A 21,194-nucleotide genomic window follows, 5' to 3' on the forward strand; every position below is an offset into this window, starting at 1 on the left:
AATTACTGATCATTTTAGGATCTTTGTCCGACACTCTGGGTGTTGGAAATCCATGATGCTTGAAAATTTGAGATTTGAAGATGGTTGCCATTTGATGTGCCTTAGTAGTCTTTTTGATAGCCATAGAGTGTGTTTTCTTGTTAAGCCTGTCGATTGAAACAATCCAAGTTGCTTCCCTCGATCAAATTTTAACTTTTGGTATACCACGCATTTTGAAACATACTCTTGTATGTTTACTTTTCATGGTAGGCCAACAGAAATACACTTCTACTCCTCGAAGAGTAGATTATGGAATCTCCCCGAATAAGGAGAAGTATGGGATTCATACGTGACTTCATATTGTATGGGTGATTAACACATAGCCTATTTCCATTTGGAAGATAAAATTACTTGAAGGTGAATGGTTCTTTTTTTTTCCCTATTGCAAAGGCTATAATTACTTACTTAAAGTCTCGGTTAGTAGCATACTCATCTATCATAAAAGATAGATCATTGTGAGTTGCTACAGACACCACATTTACCCTTGGTCGTTGTGAAAGTGATAGACCACTTGATTGTGCTTGTTAGCAATGTGAGCAATATGAAATTTAAACTAAAAAAGAAAATTTGCCTATCTCATTTGTTTGTCGAAGAGCTTGGTTTGCGTCATGAAGTTATTGAGGCTTTGTGATCCATTTGTAGGATGAATGGAGTCCCCAAGAGATAGTGTTTCCACGTGCTTAGAACATATAGAATAGCTAGTAGCTCTTTTTCGTATTTGTCCAATACACACTTATCGAAGTTGAGTTTTTGAATCTCATATGCGATGGCATGCCCTTCTTGAAGCAAAATAGCTCCAAGGCAATTACCACAAGAATCACATTGGACCTCAAATGGCTTTGAGAGGTCTAGTAGTATGAGCACACGTTGAGCGATAAGATTCTCCTTAAGCTCTTCAAAAGCTTCTTGTACTTTTGCAGTCCATGAATACTTAACGTTCTTTTTTGTTAAGTCATGTAATGGGCCTATTAGCGAGAATTTTTTTTCTATGAAGCATCTATAATATACACACATACCTATGAAGCTTCGTACCTCCTATAGATTCCTTGGATTAGGCCATCCTTTTTATTATCTCTAACTTTGTTGGATCCATACGGGTGCCATCTTTAGAGATAATGTGACCTAAATATTGAATCTCTTGTAGGAAAAATTCACTTTTCTTTTGATTAATGAAAAGATTATTCTCTCTCACAACTTGAAAGATTACCTAGAGGTGTCGCTTGTACTCTTCAAGAGAATTTGAATGGTCTGAAGATTTTTGTCCATCATGAGTTTGAATGCATCTGGAGCATTTGTCAGGCCAAAACTTGTAAATTATCAAATAGATCTTCTACCCGCGGCATGGGAAATCTATTTTTGATAGTGATCATATTTAGTGCTCTATAGTCAACACACATGTGATATCTGTCGTCTTTCTTTTGCAATAAAAGCAATGGTGAACAAAATGGAGAGGAGCTATAGACCTCACCATCCCTTTTTCCACCAATTTATGCACTTGCCTCATGATCTCCTCTTGTTGAGCTTGTGAAACTCAATAAGGAGGATTGTTAGGCGGTGAGCTTCCTGATAGGAGCTCAATTGCATGGTCATCATCTCTCATTTTAGAGGTAGCTCACTAGGGATGTCATCAATGAAAACATATTGGAATCCATTTAGGAAATTAGACAACTCTAATTCCTCTTGATTCCCTTTATTGCAGGGATATGGTGTTCCCTAACTCATGAGCATCTATGTACATGCTCTTTTCCCTGTAGATGAAGTAGATTCTCCTTTCAAGGAGCTTCATGCTGGAAGCCATGTAGTTAAACCATGGTGCCCAAAAAATAACATTCTCATGTTTGAGAGGAGAGATGAAGAAATCATTTTTGTCCACATAGCTTTGGAGATAAAGCCTTAATTTTCCAATTAAGGAAGTAATTGAGAAGTCTTGTCCCTTGATAGCTCCATTGGCTTTCAATGCATCTCCCATCTCGTGGGCTTGTATGCTTAGCTTAGTGGTCAACTCCATGGATATGAAGTTGTGAGTTGAACCAGGGTCAAACAAAATAAAGACATCATGCTCTTCCATCTTTCCCCAAGCATAGGAAAGGAGAAATCCTTGGCAATGAGCATCCGCTTTTGGAGCTTCAACATATAGGCTCTAGGAGTCTCATTGCAGGCAATTCTCTTGGGGCAAGAACGATAACCATGGCCTTGTTCCCCACGCTTAAAAATATTTGTGGTCCTTACGAAAAGCTTCTAGCTCTTTAAGAGAGAGTTTATATTTACCTTTGTAAACTCCCTTCTCCTTGGACCGATTGTTGTTGTTGTTGGAATAGCCTTGGTAAGAACTTTGGGCATTGGTTTTTCCCTTGGCATCACTTTTGTCTTTATTTTCCATGGGCTTGACATTCCGTCTAGCCCCTTGTTGGAAATTGATGTGTGAAGCAACTATGGTGTGGTGGATTACTTTGGTGATAGAACCAGGACGTTGAGAGTTGACATACTCGGCCATATCTTTGGGTAATCCCGCACAGAATTGTTGCTTTCAAAGTCTATCTTTTGAAAGATAATAGCCTTGAGATGTAAATTCCAGAACTGGTCCACAAATTTGTGGATAGACTCATGAAAGAGAATCTTTAAACTTCACCATTTGGTAAGCACTTTGTCCTTTGCATCACTTGCAAGGAATTGCTTCATGATGGAAACTCGTAAAGTTTTCCATGTCTTTGGGGCTTCGTCGTTGCCACGAAGGCTAGCCCACCATTGACGAGCCGATTTTTGGAAGTGCATAGCTACATGGCGTAGCTTGGAGAACTCCGTGAAGCCCTCGTCTCCAAAGGCCGCATCAAATTGTTGGATGAAGGCCAATACTTTGTCAGTAGCACCAAGGTGCCATCATAGGTGAGAAAAGAGATACTCTTTCCTCCCTGTTTGAACTTCTTGAGCTTTTGGGACCTTCGTCATGTAGGGTAAGATTTGTAATGTCCTCCCCTCTTGTATTCTCTAGGAGAATAGCCATAGCTTTCATCGGTAGAGGAGGAAGGTGATGAAGAAGGTAACTTTTTTCTTCCTTTGTTTCCTCTTTTCCCTTAGGAGAAAGACTATGGATTAACCGTTTCCTCTTAAGAGGAGTTGGCGATCATTTAGTCCGTCATCTTTCATGGAGCCACATCTTCTGAGGAACTTAAGGTTTCATTACTTTCTCGTTCTTTGGATTTCTTCTCTCCAATGGAAGAGACTCTTCTTTTGGGGATCTCATCAAGAGGCCTCGTAAGCTCTCTCTCCTCTTGGAGAGGAAGGAAAATCCCATAAGCACGAAGTTGTTGAGTAACTTCGGCTTCCAAAGGGGAGTTGCCCATAGCTTGTTGCAACCAAGTGACAAGATAATTAACAAATATGGGGGCATCATCATTAGCGCCTTCATGTGAAAAATCGAAGTTATCAATGTTCATTCTACTCTCTTGGTTATTGTCAGCCATGTTAATTAAACTTATGTGTTTACTTAGTGTATGCTTTGGCAATTCAAAACCTTAGTTGCTACTCCTCTTAGCCTTTGAAAATAGACACTTAAGTATCTACACCCACGGCTCGAATTGGTTAATTATAGAGAGTAGTGGAGTGAGTCTAACATAGCGAAGTTGCCGAGGGATAACTCCTTTCGAACTTCTTATGGCTCAATAATAGTAAAGCCATAGGCAAGTCTAAAAAGACTCCATTATTAAGACCAAAGCTCTTAAGGTGTGTACCATATCCCACATAGTGCGCTCAACAAAACCGATAATAGAACCCATTCCCACTTACCCTAATACAATTAACAAAATCAACCATTAATAAGCTACTTAACGACCTCTATTTTTAAGCAAGAAAAGAGAAATCAAATGCTCTGATACCAATGTAATGGAAATGACCTATGAACTTTGAGAGTAGCGGAATTAGGAAACTAGGTGAAGCACTTTTGTGAGATTACTTTGTGAGCATAACGAGTGAACTTAGTTGATGGTAGCAACATAAACATGATACTTAGTTAACTTGGCATGAACAATACTTTTGCAAGAGAGAGAGTTTAGAGAACATGACAATAGTTGAGGACCAGATTCATACGGAGCAGGTCCCCCCTCCAATAGGCATTTGTATTATAGTTTCTCCCATCAAGAGAGACTTGGTACAATACAATCTTTGTGTTCCTTGTGACCTAGGTGATGCAATGAAGATGGAAAGCTTCATGCATCACACACATAACATAAACTTTGTAGAAAGCATTAACTATCCCAAGCCTCAGTCCCAAGACCTTAAACACCTTCAAAGGTGGAGAGAGCTAGCGAGGAATGAGGATAGAAAAGAGGAAGAAGAAACATTCCATTGAAGACAGAAATAGTTCCTCACTTATTATCACTCTTCTTGCTAGCATACATAATAGCATAGTAATGAAGATGGAGAAGATGGTAAGCTTAAGCATTGAAGCATGGCTCTTGGTTGGATTTGCATTCCATAGCCAAGAGTGTTGGTGTAGGCTCTTACTTCTCCCAAGCTTGGAGAAGGAGGCGGACTTCCTCAACTTTCACCAAGTGAAATTGAATCCACAGAATGAGTGTGTGTGTGTGTGTGTGTGTGTGTGTGTGTGTGTGTGTCCCCCCCTCCAACACCCCCCTTGCTTGCTTGGGACGAGTTGTAGCTTGTACACATGTTTCAAGCTCATTGGACCCCTCTCTCCTTAGCCAATCACATGCAACATGCATTCAAGTACATGGATAGTCTTTGGATAAGTGTTCTCCTTATCCCTTGGAGAGAGAGAGCTTGAAAATATCTAAATATTTGTTAGATGGAGCTAGAAGCTCATTGAACCCCTCTTTAGCTTAACCAATAGTATTCAAGCACACCATGTGGTTAAGCATAGGGAGAGTCTGACATATGCCCCATGTGCCCTTTAAAAAAAGGATGCCCTTTGCTTAAGTGAAAAGTTAAGTCAAAGATTTCCCTAACTTTGGGACTTTCATGCATAAGAAGCTTCTCAAGCACTTTCCTCATTAAATTTATAGGGTCTCTTTTTTACTCAAGCACCTTACCCTCCATGTATCATGTATGGGAAGTTTCTCAAGCACCTTTCTCATTAAGTTTGTAGGGTCTCTTTTTGACTCAAGCACCTTATCTCCATTAAGTATGACAAGCACCTTAAGTACCTTAATCATCAAGCATGACAAGCACATTAAGCCAGCAAACACGTACCTTAATCATCAAGCACGACAAGCAACTCAAGCTTAGGTCGAATTCCCACCTCAAGCTCAACCCTAGCTTGCCTAAGGTCAAAGGACTTTTAACACTAAACATTGGAGATCTTTAATAAAACTAACCCTAAGGTCTTTTAAGCTCCATTACATGCACATTGCTCTTTAATAGACTACCTCCTTTTGGACCTTTATTAAGATGTAACCATCTCTTCTCTTAGCCCCTTGCTGAGATAAATCTATAAGCACTTATTGCACATTGCTCTTTGATAGACCATCTCCTTTGGACCCCTATTGAGATGCAACCATCTCTTCTTTTGGTCCCGTGTTACGATAGGTCTAGAATCACATGTCTCTCTTCTAACTCTTTTCTCGCTTATTCTCCCACATTAAATGATCAGTTTAATATGAGAATATCATTTGATAAAGTTATATATTATATTTTATGACACGATTCGCAAAAATTTCAGCCACAACGACGACAACATCAATGCTTTATACCACGTCAACATATCAATACAATTTATATAATCCTCCTCAAAGTGCAAGCTTTTGGATTTTTTAGGGTTTTAACCCCCTCAACCAATGCTTTGAAGTTTTTGGTTCATTTCCTCAGTTTTTCTTGACTAGTCAACCATTTCTCTTTCAGTTGGACATGCCACATCATCACTATGTGATATCCATCATGTTAGTATTGACTAAATTCCTCGACATCCCCACTAACATGGTCAATGTCCAATAGTGCGAATAGAAATACATACTAACATATACTTCTGACTACAATACACCGCACGAACACACACGAGCAAACATCAACACCAAGTTCAACGCACTGAGTTTTTGTCATGATTCCAAATATCAAGGACAGACTCGACCATGATGAAGCCTAACATCAAAAAGTTAACAAAAAAACCCTGATAGTTGATAGGATATACGCACCACAAAAGATAGAAAATATTAACACAATATCAATTGGTCGTAACTCAAACAAAAACTTTATAATGTGAAGTTTGAATGTCCGCTATACGACTTAAAAACTATACCCAGATGAATCCAAGATAAGCCCATATTCACTCTTAAAGAAAAGTGCAAGGTATAGACCCTGATAGTCACCCACAAGACAATATAGCCATCAACTCCATTATGCATAATCTGCAACATTCCCACTAACGTCGTCAATGTCCAATAGAGCGTGTAAAAGTGAGTTGCTCATAACTATCCTTGATACAAGCAAGGAAAGTGTCCAAGTCATCTTCCTCTTGCATAATCTTCAACTCCAAATCTTTATGGCAACTTGCATAAAGACAATCCCAAACCTGATTCGCTGATTTTGTTGAGCAAATATGAGTAATGATGCGCTTCTCAAAGAATGCAATCAATGCATGAGCATCTCTAACATTCCAACGAGACTACTCATCCATAAGTAGAATAACTCTAGCAACAACAAGACTGTTAGAACCTGCAACATCCTCAACAAAGCTTGTACCCACACAAGAAAGTTGTATGTGAGTGCCTTACACAAATTTTGAACATCCTTTGACACAAGAACAAGCACCATCATATAAGCCCACATTGGGTAGTTATCACCATCCAACTTGTCCTCATCATCAAACATCAAAAAACATCTATGTTGTTGTCAACCATAATAAGTGACTACACCTAATGTGGAAACTACTATGAAAGAGGAAAAACGAAGTAGGACTAACACGTGCTTTGTAGCACAATCCGAAGAGGACTATAAGCGCTTATTCTGCAAAAAATGCAACGACAAAAAATTTGCGCAAAAGGACAAAATTGCCTACGCAATACTATCTATAGTCTAACGGAGACCAAAATGAGCTTGAATCAAAATTCTGAGCACAACTAACATCACATGGGAATGGTCACCACTGACCATTCCCAGCCGTCAAGGTCAAGGGGACCGGAGCAAGCGACTCAAGGTGATAGCATTGGCAATGCGACAGTGCAAGGGGGAGGTGGAAGGTGGCACAAATTCAGGCCGTTGACTTGGTGTGAATGATGCAGGCAAACATCGAACGGCTCCAAATTTTCTGGCTGTAGACTTACGGTAGTTCTAATGCAGGTTGATTTGGTATGATTTGGTTGACTGTGTTGTAGAAGATACAGCTGCTACCTTGGCAAGCATCCACCGGGTCATAGAGGATTACGTCAAGGGCACCATGTACATTTGTCATTGAAAAAAACCAGTTTGAGGATTGCTCATTAAAGTGGTGTAGGACCTAGAGGCAGCCCAAAAATGAACTAACAGTGACCTCTTCTCTATTTGCAGAACTTGGATGGAAGCCACATTGGACAGCAGCTGCCAAGGGCCAACCCAAAACAGCCTTCCATAGTACATCCCATCACACACAAAAACACAAAAGTACAACCCCACAACCAGCAGGGTACGGTTCCAAGCACCCAATGTAAAGAACCATGGAAACCAAAACTTACTACAGCATGAACAACACTTGATGATCAACAAGCTACCATACTAGTTGGCCAAACAATGGATCTTTGAAAAAATGGCACATGGATAGATACAACTCTAGAACAAAAAAGCCCACAATCAATCACCTTGCCCCCTGTGTCAAGTGCCACTATTTACAAGGCACTCTTAGTTCAGCCATGGGGGGAAGCGCTTCAGGAGGATGAGTGCAGCATGCATTTTTATTCCTTAGCACCTCCAGCAATCTTAGACTTCAACTCTTCAATATCTCTCACCAACTCCTTCCTGCTCTCCTGTTTATGTAAAACACTGGTGCGATTAACAAGAGGTATAGAAGGCCTTAACAACTGTTAGAAAGTCTCAGCTTCATGAGAAGATTAGAAAAGGGAACTCCAAACTACAAGAGAAACAGGAATGTACCTTGAAAAGAAGGTACTTGTAGACAAACCAACCAGTGTAACCCAAACCTACAAGCTCTAAAACCTTTGGAAGCTGGTTCAGATAGTGAACAACAAAGTAAAATTAGACTTCTCTCTCACCAAGAGCACAAACGCCTCGATTAGCCCATTCTTTAACAAGCAGCGAGGACTTACCAATGGCACAGAATTTACAGCCCCAACAATCGTGGAGGACAACCATACTGCAACAAGAGCACCCCCTCCGTATACAAGTAGATTAGTCTTGTCCTCAATGCTATCCCACTGCACAATCACATCAATTTTAGAGAATCATAAGATAAATTGGGTACTCAAACTTTGAGAGGCACCACATGAAACTTTTCTGGATACAATGTATCGAACAAACAAGAACTTCTTGCCATAGGCGCAGACACACAACACCAGCCACCAGCCAAGACTGAAAAACAATTCATGACCTAACATTGTTTTCAGACAGAGCAATCTATTACAACCAAAGAAGGAGCCCTTTCTGTAGACTTAATGCACTGTAACGCACACAAAAGGCCGATCCCCAAGAATCAACTTTAATACCTTAGCCTTTAAATCTGCAATAAGCTCTTCAGTTTGCACAGAGGTTGTTGTAGAGGTAGTAGAGGCCTCATCAGTGGAGGTTGCTGCTCGCACATGGCGTGGTGAAGCCTTTAAACCTGTACATAGAACATAAGTTTTCCTAACACATCCCGTTACTTAAGGACATTTCATTACCTAAGGCATACCACAGCAGTAAACAATTGGCGTGAACCTCAACAAATATAAGTCGATGCTTATACTATCCAATACTTCATAATTCTTGAACTTTTAATACTACACAGATGCCCCTTTGGTGAGCATCAATTTCCCATACATTATAAAATTTGGCATCCAATGAATTACCTATAATTGGGAATGCATATATACTGGAACTCACAGGCATAACCTAAAATTGGGAATGCATATATACCGGAACTCACAAGCAGATGGAAAGAGGAAAGAAACTCTTGAACCCCATTTAGGAAACAATGACATGAAATTGCCAGAAACATTTTGAAGTTTCTCAGGTTTCCTAGCAAAACATTCAGCCACTAAAATACGCTGAGATTCCTACAAACATAAGAACAATAAGAGAGAGAGAGAGAGAGAGAGAGAGAGAGAGAGAGAGAGTAAATACATGTTTACATGTGCCTGTGCTATGACATTGATTGTAAAGTGCAGTTGTGCAAAACAAACGGGTGTGAGAGTGTGCGCATTGAGTTGCAAAGTATAAGTGTACATGTCGATGCATTTGTGTGAGCATCCACACACACACACACCCCTACCAAATAGTATACTGGCATAGATACACATACATGCCCACCCATATTTACATTTGCGTGTATATGTACTCTGCAACTTGCACATGAGAAGAAATGTAGCAATGTGAAAACTTGGAAAGCTTGACCTCTTGACATTACCTTTTCTTTTTTTTTAAACACTTCTGTTTTTTGAAGTTTCAAGGTTTCTAAAGTTCGAGAAACAGGTTTCTAGATGAACGCTAAAGGCACAATGAGATGAGCTATGTGGAGTCCAATGGTAAAGCTTACACATTACAGCATGCCAGCAGAATGAGAGGCTAGGAAGCTCCAAGCTTTCATCTACACAGCCGATATGCTAATGCAACCACCTTGCAAGTTCGCCACCTAGTTCTGCTTCAACCGGAAAAGGACCTCTGATAGTCGTTAGAGAAGACAAACACACACAATGCAAGAATGGCAACAATACAACACATTGGATCCATCTAATTTGACAAAATGAACGAAACCCTACATTAACAACAAGCAGAGGCAGATTTCTGCCTTCACTTCTAAACGCATACCCTAGAACTTGAAGAACGTGAAATGATAACCGAGCAGCTAAAGAAAGGGAGACCCCCAACCTGAACCGCTGATGCTAACCCTCAATGGCCTGCCGAGAGAAAGTCCCCGCGAAGACGCCGAAAAGGAAGATCGTGAAGCAGAGGCTATGGCAGAGCTACAGGCGGGCGCCACAGCACCAGCTATCGTGGCCATGACTCCCGTATACACCTTTGGGTTCCTTTCCTATTATCCTTTGTAGTGGGAGTGAGTTTCTTTTAGCTCAGCTTCGCGAAAATAAGCAGGTGCCAAGGCATAGAGAAGGTCCCTCTTACAAACAACTTTCTAGCCTACATGAGAGTTAGGCTGCTTACACACCGCCTATGCACCTGCCCATCAATTTGGGGCATGGGCTGGTATGTGTTACACACCATCTAGGTCTTAATTTAAAAAACTGAATGCAATCTCAGTGTGTGGCTTTAGCTCATTGGTTTGATGACGGCGGGACCTGGCTGATCTGGACGTAGGTCAACCCTTGCCCATGCTTGGACGCGCGAGTTTGGATGTCTAATATTTTGGGTGTTGGCCATTTTTCACAACGTGTCATGTTTTACCAGATGTCTTCCACGTCCACACGCCCAAGCACGGGCGGCGGTGTGTAAGCAGCCTTAATGATGGAGAACAATTTTTTGTTTTTTGTTTTTTCTTAAGCCGTTTCGCTTCAACTGGTTTTACGGGATTGCGCCCACTCACCCACACCCACGTGTCTCAAGAGTTGAATCGTAGTGGGTGCGCTTAAATCCCCTCACCTTAACCACTAGGCCAACTCCCTTCGACAATGGAGAACAATTTCTATCCTATTATTGATGTAGAAGGGCCATTTATAGATGATTGCACATTCTCTTACACTAACTTACATATGAGATGGGCTTTTTACCCGCTTTTGAGTACTTTGTCGGTTATTTACGAGTGAAAATGTTACCTGCCCTTCACAAAGTACACTAAAGTAGCCAAAACTATATAATATAATGTCTTTGATGTTCGAAGGACAAAGCTACTCGTCAAAAATAAACCGTGTATGTCACCTTCAGTTCTTCTTGACTTGTTTTTATGCATTCAAGAGTAGGATTATATCTTTCTCTATACTAAAGGACGATGACATGATCTAAAAATATTGTGCCCTCAGCTTTCGAGACCTGGCAGCCCAAAAAGACGAATTTTTGAATTGCAGCAGCTCATTGTGTTCGTAATGGGTGCCTTCCTTAAGTGGTAGTGATGCTTGGTTCTCGATTTTCACAATGCGTGATAGAGAGAGAGAGAGAGAGAGAGAGAGAGAGAGAGAGCTACTTCGTGTTGCCTATCCAGTTGAAGGACTTGCAATCGAGTCGCCTACTTTGTGTTACATTCTAGGAGGTACATTATAAATTTTGGTTGCTTTGCGCGCGCGCGCACACACACACACACACCATACTTTTGCTCCATTTGAGATTTATCTAGGAAGCTCCCCATAATTATAAAAATCCTATCATTTAGAATTTTTGGCAAATTTTCAAGGGTACCAAGTGACGTGGGCAACCATTAGACATGAGGGGTTAAATCACAGTACCGCCCTACACGAATCCACTATCCCACTCTTTGGACTTATCCTTGCATGGCGGGTGCAAGAAAAAACCTCCTACAGGTCCACCACCTCTCCCACTACCCCCACTCCTTCAGCACCACAATTCTAAATGCCTGTATTCTCATGCATGGAGAACCTTCAACTATATATGAAGGTGGTGGTCTTTGATCCTGAGGCTCTCAACCTGCAAGACTTTCTCATTGGGCCTTGCAACGCCAACCAATTTTACATGGATCTTCCCACTCAAGGTTTAGAAAAACACGAGTACTTTCTTATTTTGTGTTTAGCATATAGTTGACATCGATAACAAGTGCCCCACTTACACAACACCTACAATCTATGAGTGAAGCACTAATTTGTTCTTTTTCTCCGAATGGATGCATGTATCATTTGTGGAGCTTTCTAAAAAAGCACTCTGTTATAACTACCAACCTAATGGAAATATCTTTTTTTGAAGCATCTATGTGTGCACTTGTGTCAAGTTGATGTCCTTAGCTCCCTTCATTGAAAGCTACCTACACACACTAATGGTCTTGGCAGCTTACAAGCTGACCAAGATCCTTTGTCTTGATAAATGAGCTAATATTCTCTTGCATGTAGGACATCGTAGCTACTTGGCATGAAGAACTCATGTGGCTAGGGTACTCGGACTGATTACTTGTTGTGTTCTCTTTCATACAATGCCTACTTCTTTGCATAAGGGACCCTATCTTTCACAACACCATCATTGAACATGATTTAGCATGTGTCAATGCTGGAGCAGGATTTGACACTCTACTCTTAGCCATCCTGGACATCCCAGCATGGTTGTGCATCTATGCCCTAGCCCAAGAAGATCCATCACTAGCCAGAGAGAAGGTTCGAGAAATCATAACCAGCATCCCTAATATTCTCAGTGAGGATTTTTTGAAAAACAAATAATTGTGGGAGAAATCCCCTTCCATCATGAGGACATTCATGGAGATGAATGGGAAGAAGCTCCAAAATGACCCTCTAACCAGGCAAAGGAAGAAAAGCATGGTGCAAAGGGGTCCCCATGGTATCTTTTTCACCACCTTCAAACCCTATGAGTAACCTCATTCCGAATGAACCAAAGGATGATGAGCAAGAGGCTGTCAAGGAGGAATTTCAGTTGTTGGAACTCTTCTAGAGAAGTTCTCTAAACCTACGGAGGCTTATACTGGCCCTTTTATCCCTCCCTCATAGAAGGATGGAACCTATGCTGCAAGACACCCATCAAAGGTCTGGGGTTTTGGGAACTATGCCCTACTAGCTCCCATTAATAAGAAATTTCTCCTCACCTTGCTTAATGACAAGGACAAGGATGCATCAAAAATTGGTTTGCAGCACATTTTGGTAACCAACTCTTCCAATATCATTGGGCCCTATCTCATTGGATAATTATAAAAATCCTATCATTTAGAATTTTTGGCAAGATATGTAAGGGTACCAAGGACGTGGGAAGCCTTTATACATCCTGGGTTAAATCAAAGTACCGCCCTACACGAATCGCCTATCCCACACACCTTGCATGGTGGGTGCAAGAAAAAAACCTCCTGCAGGTCCACCACCTCTCCCACTACCCCCACTCCTTCAGCGCCACAATTCTAAATGCCTGCATTCTCATGCATGGAGCACCTTCAACTATATATGAAGGTGGTGGTCTTTTATCCTACGGCTCTCAACCTGCAAGACTTCCTCATTTGGCCTTACAACGCCAACCAATTCTACATGGATCTTCCCACTCAGGTTTTAGAAAAACATGAGTACTTTTTTATTTTGTGTTTAGCATATAGTTGACATCAATAACAAGTGTCCCACTTACACAACACCTGCAGTCTATGAGTGAAGCACTAATTTTTTCTTTTTCTCCTAATGGATGCATGTATCGTTTGTGGAGCTTTCTATATTTTGTACACAAATTCTTCTAAAAAATCAACCAACCTAATGGAAGTATCTTTTTTGAAGCATCTATGCTCTGTACTTGTGTTAAGTTGATGTCCTTAGTTCTCTTCGTGGAAAGCTACCTACACACACTAATGGTCTTGGCAACTCACAAGCTGACCAAGATCCTTTGTCTTGATAAATGAGCTAATATTATCGTGCATGTAGGACATTGTAGCTACTTGGCATGAAGATTTTATGCGGCAAGGATACTTGGGCCGATTACCTGCTGTGGCCTCTTTCATATAAGGCCTACTTCTTTGCATAAGGGACCCTATCTTTCACAACACCATCATTGAACATGATTTAGCATGTGTCAATGTTGGAGCAAGATTTGACACTCTATTCGTAGCCATCCTCGACATCCCAACATGGCTGTGCATCTATGCCCTCGCCCAAGAAGACCCATCACTAGCCACGGAGAAGGTTCGAGAAATCATAATCAGCATCCCTTATATTCTCATTGAGGATTTTTGGGAAAACACAGAATGGTGGGAGACTTCCCTTCCCTTCATGAGGAGATTCATGGAGATGCATTGGAAGAAGCTCCGAAATGACCCTCTAATCTTGCAAAGGAAGAAAAGCATGCTCCAAGGGACCCCCAAGGTGTCTTTTTCACCCCCTTCAAACCCTATGAGTTACCTCATTCCGGAAGAACTAGAGGATGATGAGCAAGAGGCTGTCAAGGAGGAATTTTCAGTTGTTGGAACTCTTTTATAGAAGGTCTCTAAACCTATGGAGACTTATAATGGCCATTTTATCCCTCATAGAAGGATGGAACCTATGTTGCAAGACACCCATCAAAAGATCTGGGGTTTTGGGAACTATGCCCTACTAGCTCCTATTAATGAGAAATTTCTCCTCACCTTGCTTAATGACAAGGACAAGGATGCATCAAAATATGGTTTGCATCACATTCTGGTAACCAATTCTTCCAATACCATTGGGCCCTATCTCATGGATAATTATAAAAATTGAATTTTTGGCAAAATCTGTAAGGGTACCAAGTGACGTGGGAATTCTTTTTACATGAGGGATTAAATCAAAGTACCATCCTAGACGAATCCACTATCCCACTCTCTGGACTTATCCTTGCATGGAGGGTGCAAGAAAAAACCTTGTGCAAGTCCACCACCTCTCCCAATACCCCCACCCTTTCAGTGCCAAATTGTAACTGCCTGTATCTTCATGCATGGAGCACCTTCAACTATATATGAAGGTGGCGGTCTTTGATCCCGAGACTCTCAACATGCAAGACTTCCTCATTCGGCCTTACAACGCCAACCAATTCTACATGGATATTCCCTCTCAGGTTTTAGAAAAACACGAGTACTTTTTTATTTTGTCTTTAGCATATAGTTGACATCGATAACAAGTGTCCCACTTACATGACACATGCACTCTATGAGTGAAGCACTAATTTGTTCTTTCTCTCATAATGGATGCAGGTATCATTTGTGAAGCTTTCTGTATTCTGTACACAAATTCTTCTAAGAAAGCACTCTGTTATAACTACCAACCTAATGGAAATATTTTTTTTTGAAGCATCTATGCTCTATAGTTGTGTTAAGTTGATGTCCTTAGCTCCCTTCATTGAAATCTAGCTACACACACTAATGGTCTTGGCAGCTCACAAACTGACCAAGATCCTTTTTCTTGATAAATGAGCTAATATTCTCTTTCATGTAGGACATCGTAACTACTTGGCATGAAGAACTTATGCGGCTAGGGTACTCGGACCGATTACTTGTTGTAGCCTCTTTTATACAATGCCTACTTCTTTGGAATGCTAGAGCAAGATTTGACACTCTACTCTTAGCCATCCTGGACATCCCAGCATGGTTGTGCATCTATGCCCTAGCCCAAGAAGACCCATCACTAGCCACGAAGAAGGTTCGAGAAATCATAACTAGCATCCCCATAAATAGAAAAATCGAGAAAGACCAAGCGTGCGGAACACTCTAGCTTCATGGGGGATGGGGTGGGGGGGCGGGGGGGGGGGGGGGGGGGAGGAAAGCTGGGGGGGGAGAAGTTGGGAGGAGAAGAAACCAAACGTGTTTCACTCTTTAGAGAGCTCATGAGTGGTGTTTCCAGGGAGATTGGGGAATGTAAAGAAGTTATGGGAAGGGAGTAGGGGTTTGCTTAAGTAGGGTGAGTTTTGGGAGGGAAGGTGTTTGAAAAAGAAGGGGGGAAGTAGGTTTTGAATTTTGAACTTCGAATTCAAAAAGACTTGAGTCTAGTTGTGTGTGAGAGTGACATGAGAATGAATGCTAAGGGTGAGCCTTATTAAACATAGGTTTTAAGAGGGAGAAAAAGAGACTCACTTATGGTGAGTTCGTTAAGTTGGGGGGGTTTACGCAGAAATTATGAGCGAAGGAGTCTTATCAAAAATTAGGTAATACTTATGGAAGGATTCCAAAGATTGGTTTGGGTAGAACAGTAAGGGATATGCGCGGTACTTGTTTTGGTAGGGAGAAAAACAAGTAAATTAATTTAGCGATAGAGATTTATGGTAGAGTATTGACAACGGCGGTTAAGAGTAGTGTCGGAGGAGGTTTAGAGTCGTGACCAAAAAGATTTTGCCTGTTTGTGGGGTACTACAAAGGTTTTGCCCGTTCACGGGGTGCAAAGAAAAAGGGTTTTGCCTATAAGGGGGGTACACCAAGAGGGATTCTGTTTATACATGGGGCTCAAAAAATTGGTTTTGCTTGTAAGTGGGGTTCAAAGGTGATTTTTCTCATAAGTGGAGTTCAAAAAGAATTGTTTAGCTCATAAGTGGGGTACAAAAGATGGTTTTGCTCATAAGTAGGGTACAAAAAATTGTTATGCTCTTAAGATGGGTACAAAAAACCTTTGGATCATAAGTGGGGTAAAAAAGCGGGATAGATAGTGACAAAGTATGGGTATACTTGGATATGGGGCAAGCGGTGATAAACATGCGCCGAAGTAGTATGATCCATCAACCTGCACAAAGAGTAAGGTAAAGACAAATGAGGGTCATTTTGGGTAGGTTGAATTTCATTATGGTGCGTAAGGTTTGTTTTTGAGGAGTGTATGTAAATTGGGTCCTGTGGTCCAGCATGTGATGGGTTTATCTAAGTGGGAGAGGTTTGGAGAATTTAGGCAAGCTTGATGGATAGGTTTACCAATCGCCAAGGAGGGTTTAAGTTTTCTAGTTTCGGGGGTAAAAGGTATTTTAAAGATGGTTGGGGAGTGGTGGTTTTTTGTTGAGGAAGGTTTAATCAAGAGGTTTTCCCTTTCTAAATAAGAGATTGAGCTGAATACTGTTGGGGTTTAAAGCCCAATGTGGTCGCCCAGGTAAGTGGGCAAGCCGCCAGATATGTACACATATTCTTTTGTAAAAACCTAATAAGAACTCACTATGCTCTACACATTACAGTAGAGCGAGTTCACCATATCGTTGTGCTCTTCTTCTCGCACTCTCTCTCGCGTCGCACTTCTGCTCGTACTCCTTCAATTGGTATCAGAACTCAGATCAAGGCTTGGGGCAGCATTTGCAGGTAGCCAGAGTCACCTGCTCAGATTGGAGTGAGATTCGACAGGCGAAAACACGGCCCCAATTCCTATGGGAGTATACGAAGGGCTCGGACTCCTCAGAATTTCATTCTGAGGTCATCTCGACCACCGTTCGGCTTCAACAAAGATCTACGCAGGCCATTTTCGACTACGTGGTCTCGGCGGGTGCAGATCCGACTCTGCAATTTTGGGGTTTCGGCCTACGACTACAAGTGCTGAGGATATCTGCACTTCTAGAGTGCTGATTTGTGGCTATCTACACAACGAAGAATGGCTTACAGTTCTTGGAGGCGTGTCACATACGACACGGGCGTACCTACACACAGACTGTAGGCGACATCCACCAGTTCATCAGGTAGCTTGTGTTTACTGCTTGATATTCCATATTTCATCCTGACATTGCAGGTACTTCCACCTGGGATGTATTGTCAGAGATGATGTATGTCTGTTGAGGGTTTGCTGGCTGTGAGTCACGCAGCAAACAACCGCCGCAGCGGTTACAGCATACAGTGGGAAATTTGTGGATGTATGACTTTGTGGGAAGTCTATGTACTGTCAGATTCACTGCAGCCTTTGTTGAGGGTCGAGTGAGGTTTTATTGAGCTGGGAGATTCTCGAATGTTGAGATCCTTTCGGTGATACAGGTCTTGGAGCGATCCCTCGAGCACCCTTAGATAGGCAGCTAGGATGTATTGACTGTGAGTTAGATAGTTGGGATTGCATCTTTGCTTTACTGCCATTGAGGCATTGTCACAGTCTATGCTTCCAAGACAGTGACAGGACAGTGAGAGACAGTACAACTACAGGACAGGTTTACCCACAGCATACAGTGTTAGAGAGACAGTGGTTTTTTGAGTTGTTTTTTGGTCTGTTTTTTGCCAAAATTTATGCAGAATCTGAAGCTTTATTGGTTCATTTGACAGGTTGATATTGGTTCAAAGGTCAGTTTACAGGAGAAACTCTGCCGAATTTTTCCCAGGAAAGTAAACTACTGTGAAGCGTAGCTATGGCTGGATCACAGGACACTGCTCTTTACAATTATCAAGAAGCTAGATGGAACCAATTTCCCATTGTGGAAGAAGCAGATTTGGCATGTGTTGGTACAAAAGAAGCAGATAAAACCTATAAAGCTCAAGGGGATAAAACCACAAGATATGGACGAAGATTAATGGAGCGAAATGGATGAATTGGCACTTTCTACCATTATGCTGACTTTGGCAGAAAGCGTTTACTTCAATGTAGCAGACGAGATGTCGGCTTATCAAGCATGGACAAAGCTGAGTGATCTTTATGAGAAGTAGAGTGCAGCTTCACAGGTATACTGGCTTAAGAAGCTTGTTGACTTGAAGATGAAAGATGGGACACCTATGTCCAATCATCTGAATGAATTCAACACCATCTACAGCCAGTTGTCAGCTCAAGGTGTCAAGTTTGATGAACCTGTTAGAGCTATGTTCCTGTTGATCACATTGCCGGAAAGTTGGGACACTTTTCGCACAGCTTTGAGTAATTCTGCACCTCCAGATGGTTTGACCATAGTAGGTGTAGAAGGCAGTCTGCTTACTGAAGAAACCAACAGAAAGACAATGGACAAAGGCAAAGGAACAACCTTAGTCGTCAGAGGAAGGACCAAAGAAAAGTACAAAGGTGGAAAGAGGGATCAGTCTTGCAGCAAGTCCCGCAGTGCTAAAGGCAAGAGTGACATATAATGCTACCATTGTGGCAAAAGGGTCACATGAAAAGAGACTGTAGAGAATGGAAAGCAGAAAAAGGCAAAGAGAAAGCTGAAGACCATGGTGAGAAGAACAAGTCCGCAGTGAAGATTCAAGAAATAAATGTGACAGACACTGTTGCAGAGGATGACAGTCTAGTGTCAGGAGACATCTACTTCTTGAAGAATACAATGGACTCAGCTCTTCTTACAGCATCTGATGAAAATGCACTGAGTGACTGGATTATAGACTCAGGGGCATCACTTCATGTGTCTCCAAACAAGGAGTGGTTTACCTCTTATGTGACCACTAAAGATCATGTTCGGCTAGGCAATGGGCAGACATGTGAGATCTTATGTCATAATAATCAATATCTAATTCTCCTAAATGATTTTCTCATATTAAACTGATCATTTAATGTGGGGAAGTGCCAAGGGAGAAAAAGCTAGAATATTGGTTAAGTTAGCAGACCGGCCACAGTAGGGATCCAAAGGAGGGAAAATAGGGATCCAAAGGGGGGGCCATCTGCAAAAGAGCCATGTGAAACAACGGGCTAAAAAGACCCTAAGGTTCAGCCCATTAAGACTTCCAAAATGCTAAGGTTCCAAAATTCAAAGGTTGTGTCCAAAGGTCAACCTTAGGAAAAATTGGATGCTTAGTGTGTGCCCAAAAAGTCTTTCTACATCCCTACATGGGAGGGGGCGAGCCCCAAAGCTAGGGGATGAGAGAGAAAGCCACACACACACACACACACAGGCTCCCTTTACACAAAGGGAATGAGGGACACATGTCAGCTCCCTAGGCCAGATGCCCACAAGGTATGCCCAATTCCTGTTGGAAGACCCTTGAAGTGGACCAATGAGAATTAGGCTAGAGTAAATCTAGTTTAATTAATTTAAAAACATTTAATAAAAGAAACCAATAAGAATTAAGTGTCCTAGAAGACTATTGGGCAGTCTCCCAAGGGGTCCAATGAGCATTCAGGAGCCCCATGGCTTGCCTGATTCCTATTGGCCAGGAGGCAAAGGGGTCCAATGAGAGTTTAGTTTAATTATTTAATTATCTAAAGCTCTCACAAAAGGGGAAAGGGGGACACATGTCAGAAGGCTATCACTTATGCTGCTTAATCCCTATTGGCTTGACCTGGGGAGGTCCAATGAGGCAAAAGCCAGACTAACTTAGCAGCTAGGGCTCGCCCAAGAGAGAGAGGGGGCTGATTTTTGCTTGGCATTGACACTCACACTCTCACACTTGACCATGTGTGAAGGGAAAATACTCTATCTCCTCCCAAGCTTTAATGGAGAGCTCATCACCTACTCCAAGCTTGTGAGATAGAAGCCTACATCAACACTCTCTTGGCATGTGGATGCAAATCCAACCAAGAGCCAAGCTTCAATGCATGCTCATCTTCTCTACCAAGCTAATTACTAAGCTAAGCTATGCTAATATGAGTGATTATGTGAGGAGATGTACTTCTTTCTCGTAAGATACTTCTTTTTCCTCTCAATCTACTCTCATACCCTGCTAGCTCTCACCATCTTCGAAGGTGTGTGAGGTCTTGGGTCTGAGAACGGGGATAATTCAAGTTGTGTTTGATTAAGTGTTTTTCTTGGTGTATGAAGCTTCCATCTTCATTGCACTAGCTGTCTTGAAGGAACACAAAGAATTGTATTGTACAATGTCTCTCTTGATGGGAGAAACCATAATACAAAGCCTTTTGGAGGGGGGACCGGCTCCATGCAAATCCGGTCCTCAACTGTTGTCAATAGCTTAATTGCTCTCTCTTTTGAAAGTATTGTCGATGCTATCTAACTAGGTGTTATGCTTTTTGTTGCTCTCTCCACCCAAGCACTCTTGTAATTCTCATTAGGAATCTATTCTAATGAAATGCCCACTATGTTCATGCTAATTTCCGCTACAAATAAGATTTTAGGCCATTAAATGTTACATTGGTATTAGAGCTCAAGGTTTCTCTTTTCTTGCTCAAGAAGGGAGGTCCTCAAGCTAGCTACAAATGGTTGGTATTATTAATTGCCTGTGAGTAAGTAGAATAGGGATTTTTTAGCCTTTCAGTGCGCCTGCCTTTGTGCAGTTAACGGGGCATCACCGTCGAGAGCTATGGTCTTAATAATGGAGTCCTACGGGGCTTGCCTACGGCTTAACCACTATTGAGCTATTAGAAGCTTGACAGGAGCCGGTGCTGTTTTGGTGTCGAAAGACCCTCTCTTCTATTCTTTGCAATTAATGGTATTCGAGCCGCGGGTACAGTAGCTTGAGTGCTTTTTCTAAAGGGGTAAAGAGGAGTAGCAACTAGGGCTTGAAGTGCCAAAGTACACCTAAAAGTTGTTAGAATGGCTGACAATATTAAAGAGAGTGAAATTAATGTTGATAACTTTGATTTTGCTCATGAGCAAGCTACTAA

General features: G+C 41.7%; 1 protein-coding gene across 1 annotated transcript; it reads right to left on the reverse strand.

Moving 5' to 3' along the window:
* Positions 1–7,741: 7,741 nt before the first annotated feature.
* LOC147423817 (protein CURVATURE THYLAKOID 1A, chloroplastic-like) lies at positions 7,742–10,257 on the reverse strand. Its single transcript, XM_086501709.1, has 5 exons — positions 10,042–10,257; positions 8,682–8,797; positions 8,286–8,393; positions 8,113–8,184; positions 7,742–7,985 (listed from the first exon to the last, which is right to left on the reverse strand). Exons 1-5 carry the CDS (start codon positions 10,172–10,174, stop codon positions 7,914–7,916), a joined length of 501 nt encoding a protein of 166 aa, XP_086357835.1. The 5' UTR covers positions 10,175–10,257; the 3' UTR covers positions 7,742–7,913.
* Positions 10,258–21,194: the final 10,937 nt, after the last annotated feature.

This window comes from Adiantum capillus-veneris, chromosome 26, assembly GCF_014529385.1.
Source record: "Adiantum capillus-veneris isolate H3 chromosome 26, ASM1452938v2, whole genome shotgun sequence".
NCBI lineage: Eukaryota > Viridiplantae > Streptophyta > Polypodiopsida > Polypodiales > Pteridaceae > Adiantum > Adiantum capillus-veneris.

Excerpts from the sequence above, each read along its gene's own strand:
- LOC147423817 (XM_086501709.1), bottom strand. The coding sequence starts at position 10,174 with ATGGCCACGATAGCTGGTGCTGTGGCGCCCGCCTGTAGCTCTGCCATA. Across the intron at positions 8,185-8,285 it reads CTGTAAATTCTGTGCCATTG|CTTCCAAAGGTTTTAGAGCT; the intron begins GTAAGTCCTCGC and ends TATCTGAACCAG. Across the intron at positions 7,986-8,112 it reads ACAAGTACCTTCTTTTCAAG|GAGAGCAGGAAGGAGTTGGT; the intron begins GTACATTCCTGT and ends TTACATAAACAG.